This window comes from Podarcis tiliguerta, assembly GCF_965153285.1.
Source record: "Podarcis tiliguerta genome assembly, chromosome: 17".
NCBI classification, from domain to species: Eukaryota; Metazoa; Chordata; class Lepidosauria; order Squamata; family Lacertidae; genus Podarcis; species Podarcis tiliguerta.
In genome coordinates, this window is record NC_139550.1 from 24,257,712 (window position 1) to 24,269,697 (window position 11,986).

The window sequence follows — 11,986 nt, forward strand, 5'->3', positions numbered from 1 at the left end:
GCAATGGAAAGATGTGGCTTCTAATAAAATGGCGAGACAAAACTCCAGCTCTTCTAAAAGAGCAACTGCATACATCATACTCTTTCTCCCCGGGGAAGGAGAAGTTGGCAGTGTGAGCTGACTGGCAGCTTGTCTTGGCTTCAACTCAGCCAACTCACACCTCCTGGAAAAAATTAACTGTGCAGGCAAATGAAGAATAAATGAAGCAGGCTGTAGCATTTCCTGCACCAGCTTGGTGTGAACCATTCCTCCAGTTTTGAACACTATGTTGTTGTTGTTTAGTCGTTTAGTCGTGTCTGACTCTTCGTGACCCCATGGACCAGAGCACGCCAGGCACTCCTGTCTTCCACTGCCTCCCGCAGTTTGGCCAAACTCATGCTAGTAGCTTCGAGATCACTGTCCAACCATCTCGTCCTCTGTCATCCCCTTCTCCTTGTGCCCTCCATCTTTCCCAACATCAGGGTCTTTTCCAGGGAGTCTTCTCTTCTCATGAGGTGGCCAAAGTATTGGAGCCTCAGCTTCACGATCTGTCTTTCCAGTGAGCACTCAGGGCTGATTTCCTTAAGAATGGATCGGTTTGATCTTCTTGCAGTCCATGGGACTCTCCAGAGTCTCCTCCAGCACCAGAATTCAAAAGCATCAATTCTTTGGCGATCAGCCTTCATTATGGTCCAGCTTTCACTTCCATACATCACTACTGGGAAAACCATAGCTTTTACTATAAGGGCCTTTGTTGGCAAGGTGATGTCTCTACTTTTTAAGAACACTATAGTTAGAACCAGCTGGAAGAGAGCTGTTCAAAGGTAGACTGTGCCATGGAGGAAAATGACCCCTTTCGTCACAGTAGACTGCAAGGTCATCTCTTAATTGATATGGAAATCAAACACAAAACCTAACAGGTGGGACACCCAATTGGGTTTTTCAGGACCCTGCTCTTGGATTCCTCTGCAGATTTCTCTGCTTCGTCTATAAAAGAGGCCTTATGCTATAACAGTCAATGCCTGAAATGTTGGTTCACGTTTAAGCAATTTAAGAGAGCGGAGACTGTTGTGTTGCATTTGTTTCATACATGCAGAGACTTAAACTATCCTCACTGCAACTCTCTGCTCGCTTCCTTCTCCCACTTACGTTAGGGGAAAGCGCTTGCAGAGAAATAAGAGGCAGGATGGCGCTGACCATGGTACTGTTTATAAACTGTCAGTTTTAATCGAAAGCGACAGCAATGTGGGGAGAAGCCTTTGATTATGTGCTTTTCTTTTTATCAAATTTATTCAATTTGGGATTTTCCCTTCCTAAGAATGCTTTCAGACTATTTTTTCAGGATAAGGCATTGTCTAAATACGTTCATAATATACATCCATAGACGGATTGATCCTCTTGGAGTTCACCAAGTTATTTTTCCTAATATTTACAAAAACCATCACTAATCACCAGGCTAAGATAGTTTTGTGAGAATAAAGGTTGCTATAATTTCTCAAGGAGCTTTGCATTTAATGGACTCTCGTTCCAACCCTTTGCATGTAATATTCAACCAGGCTAAGGTTTACCCTTCTGGATAAAATGCTGAACTAATGGCTGCCAACTCTTGTCTGTGGTTAACTTCAACTGGATCAAAAAATATAATCCCAGCTCTTATTGGCTTGGGTTTGCTTGTCAAACAAAAAACACACACCTCATTTCATTGGTTTCTTAAATTGCAATGAACGTGAGCGGCCACAAGATGGAGATCGCTGGCTTTAGAAACTAATTCAGTTAAAGAAAGATTTCCACAGAGCTATGAAATGAAGAAGTCCACAGTGTAAGGGGGAATCTGGACAATCATGAGGAAGTTTAATAAATGTATCACAACGGCTGTACACCAGGAACAAATATTCAGGTCAATAACCCACATTTTTCAACTGGCCCAAAAAGTCAGAGCAAAACTTGTGAATAGGGATATAAACGTAGGAATATAAACAGATTTAATCCTAGGTTCTCCGTAAACATGAAGTGCCCTGTGGGTAAGAGAAACACCATATTCTGGGCTTGTTTACACCCCAGGAGGCCTGACTTTAAGATGACAGCATGGTAGCTATTCTGCTACACATGAAATTCAGTCCCAGAATCAGTTTGTCTGCAAATGATTTTATAGGGAGAGGGAGAGAAAATGAACAAAATATTGCTAATACATCGCCACCACTAAGTGAAAGTTTCCATAACAAAGTTCTGCTCAAACATAAGAAAGCTCTAGCCTGTAGATCACCAGTGGGCTGTTGTTTTATTTTTATTTTAGTTTTAGTTTTTCAATAGACAGAAAAGATGGGGAAATACACTAGCTTCATGAATACTCCTGCACAAACTATTCCACTGACTTTTTCAAGCTCTTTAATAGACACAGAACACACAAGGATGTATTCCTGATCTTTGTCTGAAAAGCTTATGTAAGATGTGGTCCACGTAACATGATAAAGAGATTTGGTTTTTTTCAAAACGCATTGTAAACAAAAATGCTTAGTCTGTTTCATAAAACCTCTTTTTTTATCACACCCTGGGAAATCACCATAGATGGAGAGATGGCTTTCATCCTACTCTGGAGATGGGTTAGATTCCTTATGTGCATATATTTTACTTTCAAGTAACTTTTGTAGGCCTTACTATCTCTTAATCTCTCTGTATGGATGACAGAGTGAACGCCAAAAATGCAGAAAACTGATTGCTTTCACCAAAGAGTCCTGACAACCCCTTAACATGAACAGTGCTGGATTTATGTATAAATTAAACAAGCTATAGCTTAGGGCCCCACTCTCTTGGGGCCCCCTAAAAATTTAAAGGAAAAAAACTGGATGTAAATTTCCAAAATATAAGATAAAAAACAAATAAAACAAAACCTACATACAGCAACAGTGTTTTGTGTTGTGTAGGGTCCTATTTTGTTATGTGCAAATGGCTTTAAATACCTATGAGGTCCGTAAATTACCATATAGCATATATTCAACCCAAAAAAACAGTGACCAATTTGTTGTTGGCAAAGGACAGCTGGACATATAAAGGTCCCCATTACTTTCAGTAGCTTAGGGCCTCATCAAACATAAATCCAGCCCTGAACATGAATTCTCTGCAAGTACAGTATATTCTCTGTATAGCCTCTAACAGTTATTGACAATATTCACTTCTGTAATGTCATAATTTTGAACCTAGGCGTTTATGGTATATAGACGTTTCTGCCAAATGTTCAAATAACTCCCCACCCTACACAATTACGCAAGCAGAAACCATTTTTTTAACTTCACCCTATCCCGCACAATCAGAGCAGTCACTTTTACCCATTTCAAATCTCCCTATCATTGCATTCATCAGCCATTTAAGGCATGGCACACTTATCTGAAAGCAACTCTGAGCAGACATGGTTTCTATCCAGGCAGCTTACTGGGCTAAACATGCTAAGCTTGGGAAGCAGAAATTCTTCATGCGCCTTCAGATCCTGTTCTGACAATGTATAAATAGTGCTTAGCACACTTGCTGCGTTTGGATGACATATGATATGGCCTCATTAGTTCTCTCCTACCCTCTCTCCTCTGGCACAACTGAGAAAAGGAGATCAGAAGACTTAAGTTTTGTTTTTAACTAGCTGCCGTTTAGTGTTATGTTCACACATAAAGAAACAGTGGTTAGTCTTAACAATGGTTTGCTAAAACATGTCAAATGCAGACCATGGTCTATGATGTTGTCTGGTTTGAAGAAACCAACTGGAAGATTAACCAGCTGAGGATTCAGACTCATACCTAAACGGAAGTTAGTTAAAACTGAAGTGAAAGAGGACAAAACATGAGGCTGATTCATACAGTGCTAAACCTAAACTGAGCATTACATCCAAACCAGGCTATTCTTGTATTTTTTTTTCCATGCCTGGGAACCAAAACCCACAACATAAAGGAGTGCTTATGCACTGCTACCAATAACCATACATTTAAGATCCTTTTTTTGAATCAAGTGTCTGTATTTGGGGGGAAATATTCCAATTTAAAAACACTGAACATATCAAATATCTAGGGAAAAGACAAAAGGGAGTTCAACAGCAAATATGCATTGGATTTCTTCCACGTTTCAACTTGGATCTTCACTCACAACCTCTTAAATGTCACTTTATTTATTTTTGTCTTCCCCAAAAATATAAACATGGGAAATATGTATACAAAAGCTCATCTTTAAAATCAGTGCTCATTTTAAATTATCTCTTGACAGCTGGTATTCTGGATTTTTCTCAGCTTTCAAGCTGTTTCATGTCAAAATAACGAATCCCATTAAATCCTTCTTAAAAAATAATAATAATAAAGCATTAGAAACTACTGATTAGCTAGAAGGGTAACAGTGTTAGTCTGTTGCAGCAAAAAAGACTAAAGGGACTTTGCTAGTTTAAGTTGCCACAAGATTCTTTGTTCTTTTTTGCTTATTCACTCTTCATTAGCAGAAGACACTTCTTGGAACTTGGGCTTGTATCCAGAGCAGCACTAAATAACCATCAAATAGCACAAGGATTTCCATTTGTGCAACGGGACTTTGTTCCTTTCTGCTCCCCCTGTGCCATCCCCAAATCTGCTCTGGAGGGTTGGGGGGAAACCCAGAATAGATTTAAACGGTGTGCTGAGAAGGAGGAGAAGGGGCGGGGGAGTCCTATTGCACATGTGAAAACCTTGTAAAAAGGTAAAGGTAAAGGTAAAGGTCCCCAGACAGTTAAGTCCAGTCAAAGGCGACTCTGGGGTTGCGGCATTCATCTCACTTTCAGGCCAAAGGAGCTGGCGTTTGACCACAGACAGCTTTCCGGGTCATGTGGCCAGCATGACTAAACTGCTTCTGGCACAACGGAACACCGTGACGGAAACCAGAGCGCACGGAAACAGTGTTTACCTTCCTGCCGGAGTGGTACCTATTTATCTACTTGCACTGATGTGCTTTCAAACTGCTAGGTAGGCAGGAGCTGGGACAGAACAATGGGAGTTCACCCCGCTGTGCGGATTCAAACTGCCAACCTTCTGATCAGCAAGCCCAAGAGGTTTGGTGGTTTAGACCACAGCGCCACCCGCATCCCTTGAAAACCTTGTGCTGATGTGGCAGCTACTTGAAAGCTGCAGTGGATACAAGCCGCAGGGTCCAAAAGCAATGACAACCCACTTAAATAAGTACTACAAAAAAAAAATCAAGATTTGATGAATATACTATTTGTGTTCTTCATTCAGTCTAGTGTAGATCTTGCTACTGACAACTGCGTCTTTATTGGGGAAATAAGATGCATCTTTGATCATTCCTGAAAAGGAATAGTCCATTGCTGGGTGGAAAGGCAAGGCAGGAAACAGTCCTGTCCTAAGGTAGGATGGCATCATTCCAGGTAAGGCTCTCCCAGGTGGGGAATATGCCACTCTCAAAGGTCCAATCCCCAGCCTAGGGCTTAGACCATAAAGATTCGCCTCATTCCCAAAGGAAGCTGGACTGCTTTGTAGAGGAGAAAAGGCTGATTTATTGCCAAGTGCCCTGACATCAATTCCTAGGAGGCTAAAATCAGAGGCTCGCTGGAGGACACTGCATCCTGGCAATGGTGAGGTTGCAAGTTCTTGCTTCTGTTCATTCACGTTCAGGATCTGCTCTATAGCTTGGACTATGTCTCCTCTGCAGAAATGCAGGACTCTCTCTAATCTGCTTTGCTTGTGATCTGGAAAGACCTTGGTAAGGATATCAAGCGGGTCTCTGCGTCTTGAAGTGCTAGAAGTTGGAGGAGGAGGAGGAGGAGGAGGAGGAGGAGGAGGAGAAGGGATGCTGGAAGTGGAAGCAACAAAGTCCTTGAGACGCTCGCTTTCATTCCCCGATTCCATGTCTGACGAAGACAAAGATGCTGAACTATCGGTGCCTTTTAACGAGTCGTCGGCACCTGAAGGACAAATGGTCATCTCTTTACCTGAAATCTGTGGACCAGAAGAGTTCTCTTTATGGTCTCCAGTAGTTTCAGGGGAAGACTTCAAGGATGGTATATGCAAGTAGGCTGCAGAGCTTCTTGGTTCACTGTAGGGAAAGCCGTACTTCTGAATCTTCTCTTCTGCAAAAGAAAATTAGACATGGAATCAAATACTCGTGAGCTTATAAAGCACATCCAATATCCATGTCTCCCTCCTTCTCTCACACAGCTGTGCATCATATAGAAGAGGCATGTCCAAAGACTGTCTCAGAGGCCTAATCCAGCAGTTTATCTCCTGGGGTAAAATCCGAAAAACAACTCAAATCCTAAAAAAAGGTCAACAACTTCAGTTGGCCCTCATGCATGTTCCTTTGAAAAAAGTTTGGGCACCCCTGATACAGAGGAATTAAAGTGAACACACATCTCTCTCTCTTTTTACTGGCATTATATATGCAATGCAATCCCTTTGGAAATTCTATTCATGAGTTAACATACTTAAGAATTAAGCTCATAGCACGAGGAGCACAGCCACACTTACACAGGTTGGATTTTCTACACCACTACCATTTATTAGCCCAGCACTGTATCCATTTATTCTGCACATATAGCAAGACACCCAAGCAGGGCTTCCCACGCATACAAGTGCAGCCATGCAACCTGTGCTCTTACTGCAGCTGGAAGTATAAACGTGAACACATGAAATACCCACTGAGATCTACACAGGTAACGACTCGTGGTTTTGCCAGTTTTAAAAAACTAAACCAAGGATGAGGATCCGCCTTGCAAATAATAAAAATTATTAATACCAGCCCCCTTTGCCTGCAAAAGAAGGCAATAGCATTCCCACTTTATTTTTATGTAGGTCCTACTAGAGAAATTCCTGGTGGTTTGCACCTTTAGCCACTACGATTTCCTGTATGAGGGACAGTCTACAGTAGGGTTTGTCCAAAAAAAAACTCAACAATTTTGGGGTCCGGATTTTTACTTCTTGAAATATGGCAACCCTATGGATCCAACTTACTTGGCCTAAACAATGTTGAGCTGAATGTCAGTAGTTTACATCACTGATAGAGAATAGTAACTTCTGGCACTATGCCATAATGAATATACTGTACTATGCATTGTTTTTAGTAATACTGCATACTGTGCAAGGTATTCTGGCTTTCCTAATGATAAGCTTTAGAAATCCAATTTCAATATATGATGCTATGTATTTGGGAGTGTCATGGGAACACTGTAGATGCATTATTATTGAGGCATTTCGTTCTGAAACTGCTAAACAGAGCCAGAAGATGATGACAGGTTGGTGCCCTGCCTTCCCCTCCCACATTAATCTTGCCCCACCCCCCCAGCATCAATCCCTGTCCCCACCCGACCCCGTCGCCGTCCATCACCCCCGCAGTCGCACCTCTTCGTCCGCGCGGGACGTCCGGGCAGTGGCCGTGGCGCGCGGGCTCCCCTCCTGCGCTCGCGCTCCCAGGTCCGTCTGCGCTCCGTCGAAGGACAACGGCGGTCGGCAGCGGCGGCGTCTGGCTCCCGGCGCGGGCCTCGCTCTCCTCGTGCGCCTGCTGCCTCCGCAGCGCCACCTGCGCGGCCATGACCCGCTGCCGCTCGGCGATGAGCGCGCACTTGGCGCACGCACAGTCCCGCCAGCGGCAGAAGCGCTTGTGGCCCTTGAGCGCCGACACCACGCCGTGGTTGCGGCAGCGCGCGCACTTGGGCGTGCGAGGGTAGCCGCCGCCGCGCTCCAGCCCCGACGCCCGCGAGAAGGAGCGGCAGCCGCCGCCGTCCCCCGACGGCGACGGGCCGGCGCTGGCAGCGGCGGCAGCAGCAGCCGCCACGGCAGCCGCCGCCGCGCGCACGAAGAGGCTCGGCGGGCGGAGGAAAGAAGGCGGCATGGGCACCCCCGACGGCACGGGCAGCGCCGGGGAAGAAGGGGGCGCCCTGGGCGACGAAGCAGACAGCGCCGGCTGAGGCAGCAGGGGGGAGTTGCCAGTCGCCATGGAGCAGGCGAGACGCGCGTCCTTGCGCGCCAGGCGCACGTCGGAGACTGGAGGGACCCGACGGCCAGAGTCGAAACCTCTCGTGTGCCCGTCGTGCGGGGTCTACACAGTGTGGGCGTGGTCTTCTAGTTGCCACGCCCATTGGCGCGCGGGGAAACTCCCCCGAGGGGAGAGAGACAGAGAGAGACGCCCTCGACGGGCGAAGGAGCAGATTGAAAGGCAAAGGAAGCCTTTCGCAGAAATGACTAGGAATCAGGATTTTTGTTGGGGATGGGAAGGTCTTTCGTTAGCGATGGGGGCAGAACCTCAGTTTGCTATGTATTTTTATTGATTTTGGGGGGCAGCTGCCGCTCCCTGCCTCCCCCCTTGGCTACGCCCATGCTAGGAATGTTTCTCCAGCTTGTAGACCAGAGCTTTCCAAATTGTGTGCCGCCCACGACTTTGTGTGTCGGCTGCAGTGTGTAGGTGTGTTGTGCAAACGCTCCTCGCCAGAGGGGGATGGGGGACACTGAATGCCACACTGCGGGGGGGGGGGGCACTTACCCTGGGGCCTGCAGCATGCCCGAGCCACACGTCTCTCCTGGGAGTGATGCTGTGGCTGAGGCACCTGCCCGAAAGGACAGTGTACTGCTTGCATCTGCCCACCGCCTCCCTCTCAGGATACCACCCTACAGCTTGCCCTGCCCCGGCTTGCTGGGATGCAGGTGGCACGGTGGTCTAAACCAATGAGCCTCTTGGGCTTGCCAATCGGAAGGTCAGTGGTTTGAATCCCCACAATGGGGTGAGCTCCTGTTGCTCTGTCCCAGCTCCTGCCAACCTAGCAGTTCAAAAGCACACCAGTGCAAGTAGATAAATAGGTACTGCTGTGACAGGAAGGCAAACAGTGTTTCCGTGCGTTCTGGTTTCCATCACGGTGTCCCATTGCACCAGAAGTGGTTTAGTTCTGCTGGCCACATGACCCAGAAAGCTGTCTGTGGACAAACGCCAGCTCCCTCAGCCTGAAAGAGAGATGAGCACAGCAGCCCCTTAGTTGCCTTTGACTGGACTTAACCATCCAGGGGTCCTTTACCTTTTTTTACCTTTGCCCTAGCTTGCCCTGCCCCCAGCCGCCTGGGTGCCCAAGCTACTAAATACACCGCTGCTCCCCGCACTCCTCCTGGGGTTGGAAAGGGGTTAGCTTGACCTCCAGTTTCCAATTAAAACTGAATTACTGTGTCACGAAATGATGCATGTCTAAAAAGTGTGTCACCACCATGAAAAGTTTGGAAAGCTCTATTGAACACTTTCTGAGGTTCTCTGTTTATCTTGGGCTTATCCCTTGTCCAGTCCTGAATGAGTACCTGCGATTTGCGGGCGCACACACAGCACTTCGTTGGACGTGCCCCACCTCCCGTTATTACTCTCCTCAGCCCCAGGGCAGTAGAGCCAAATGGTCAGGGCTGATGTGTTGAAAAGCAAGCAAAGCTCTTCCCTGAAATCACTACTAATGTTTCTTGAGCCTATAGACCAGTGGTTCTCAAACTTTTTTGGGCCAGTTCCCCACTGGTTCCATAAAGTGGTCACACTATTAAAACAAACATTATTCAGAATAGCGGTTTGCAGGACCCAGTGAGGAAGGCGACAACAATAAAATCCAAAGCAGTAGCAATTAATTGCACATTTATTCAAAACTCATCTATTTAATTCAACGTAATGAGTGAACTTGATCCAAGTCTGTGAAGTTGACTTTAGTCCGTTAAAAAAAACTATTGCTATAATAATAAATGTTAATCTTTAAGAAAAGAACTCTATGCATATCTACTCAGAAGCATGTCTTACTTCAGTGGGGCGTTCTCCACAAAGGGCCACCACAAATGTTGGCTTTGCTGCAACAAGCTAGACAGCTTCCCTTTGAAAATGCAGGCTGGTTACTGCAAAAAGATCCTGGATGTGTGAGTTGGCTGTTGTGTTAATTCAAAGTTGTGTTAATTGAGGACAGAGATCTTAGTGAAGAAGAAGAAAATCAGCAGGCCGTGCAAATCTGAAGCCAGCCAACTTCTGTTATTTTGGAAGGCTTCCGTAAGTGAAATCACCAGAGAACAACTTCGGAATTTGGCTTCCTTTCGTGCTCCTTGTTAAGCATCCGTGGGCTGTTCCACATCTGCTGTGGAAAACAGAGTGTCCCTGTCGCTTTGTCTTCAGGAATTGGCCAGTATTCCTTCTGCGGGAGACGCTTAGGGTGTCTTCATTAGCTGGTTTTTTTTCCCTTTCCAATTAAAGGATCTGCTTGATTGGGAAAGCGGTTAGCCTTTCATAAGGAGGGCTTTGATGAAAAGGCAAAGCCACTTGCTCCATAGTTACCTGATGGGACACATCTTTTGGTTTCATGTCCCCCTTTTAACTTGTTCTTTTGTGAGTATAAGATCGTTTTCAAGAGCAGGTTGCCAGACCTCTGGCAGATTTATTGTACATGATGAATGGCGGCAGTTTTTTTGATGAATGACTTCAAAGTCAAGGGTTGGGGTATAGCACCAAGCAAAGCATTTTAGAAAGCTAAATAAAGCAAAGCTTGTACATCTAAATTGTATAGTATAGCTGCATGTGGCAGGAAATGGGCAATTTTAATATGTTTCATAATTAATATCCTTAAATCTAGGTGGTTCCTGAAATAAGTTTCTTTAAAATCTATAAGCATGGGTGAGTAAAGAATAACATTATCCAAGATGTTGCACGTCTCTTTAAAGAGCTTGGTCATTTCAATGTGTTAAGTCCTAAATTTGTAATCTCAGAGCCAAAATAGATGGTACACAAAATGCGCCCCACGTCTCCCATTTATGTTGTTGTTAAATAACATCCCTGGACGCCTATCAGGATTGGGATCATAACACTGAGAGGGGGTTCACCATTTCACCCTGGGGACAGTCCCAACAAAAATCTCATCCCTTCCTTGCAATAGTGGCAGATAGAAATGTGGGGGGATTTTTCTATGAACCATTAAAAGAAAGAGTTAGTCCATCACAATGAAAAGAGATTTCCCTTTTCCTGCCGCTTTCACAGGACACATCCGATTTTCTTTAGAAAGTCTGTTTCATCTGGTGGATTTGGGATTGAGCTTAATAATAATAATAATAATAATAATAATAATAATAATAATTTATTATTTGTACCCCGCCCATCTGGCTGGGTTTCCCCAGCCACTCTGGGCGGCTTCCATAGAAACAAAAAATACGGTAAAATATCACAGATTAAAAACTTCCCTGAACAGAGCTGCCTTAAGATGTCTTCTAAATGTCAGGTAGTTATTTATCGCTTTGACATCTGCTGGGAGGGCGTTCCACAGGGCGGGCGCCACTACCGAGAAGGCCCTCTGCCTGGTTCCCTGTAGCTTTGCTTCTCGCAATGAGGGAACCGCCAGAAGGCCCTCAGAGCTGGACCTCAGTGTCCGGGCAGAACGATGGGGGTGGAGACGCTCCTTCAGGTATACTGGGCCAAGGCCGTTTAGGGCTTTAAAGGTCAACACCAACACTTTGAATTGTGCTCGGAAACGTACTGGGAGCCAATGTAGGTCTTTCAAGACCGGTGTTATGTGGTCTCGGTGGCCGCCCCCAGTCACCAGTCTAGCTGCCGCATTCTGGATTAGTTGTAGTTTCCGAGTCATCTTCAAAGGTAGCCCCACGTAGAGCGCATTGCAGTAGTCCAAGCGGGAGATAACCAGAGCATGCACCACTCTGGCGAGACAGTCCGCGGGCAGGTAGGGTCTCAGCCTGCGTACCAGGTGGAGTTGGTAGACAGCTGCCCTGGATACAGAATTGACCTGCGCCTCCATGGACAGCTGTGAGTCCAAAATGACTCCCAGGCTGCGCACCTGGTCCTTCAGGGGCACAGTTACCCTATTCAGGACCAGGGAGTCCTCCACACCAGCCCACCCCCTGTCCCCCAAAAACAGTACTTCTGTCTTGTCAGTATTCAACTTCAATCCATTAGCCGCCATCCATTTGATCAATGCATAGGCTACCCACATAAGGTAAAGGTAAAGGGACCCCTGACCATAAGGTCCAGTCGTGACTGACTCTGGGGTTGC

General features: G+C 45.8%; 1 protein-coding gene across 2 annotated transcripts in view; it reads right to left on the reverse strand.

The window, feature by feature from the left end:
- Positions 1–8,317, reverse strand: part of DMRTA1 (DMRT like family A1) — a 394,296-nt gene extending 385,979 nt beyond the window's left edge. The window contains exons 1-2 of one of the 2 annotated variants that reach the window (XR_014506319.1): positions 7,332–8,317; positions 3,933–6,064 (exon numbers count right to left, since the gene is read on the reverse strand). Coding sequence is in view for 1 of the 2 variants with exons in the window: in XM_083420247.1 (XP_083276373.1) it covers positions 5,193–6,064; positions 7,332–7,926 (1,467 nt within the window). In the remaining variant the exon portion in view is untranslated. Of the gene's footprint in view, positions 1–2,274; positions 6,065–7,331 lie in introns of those variants that run through there. The other variant, XM_083420247.1, reaches the window with a different exon arrangement.
- Between the last annotated feature and the right edge of the window lie 3,669 nt (positions 8,318–11,986).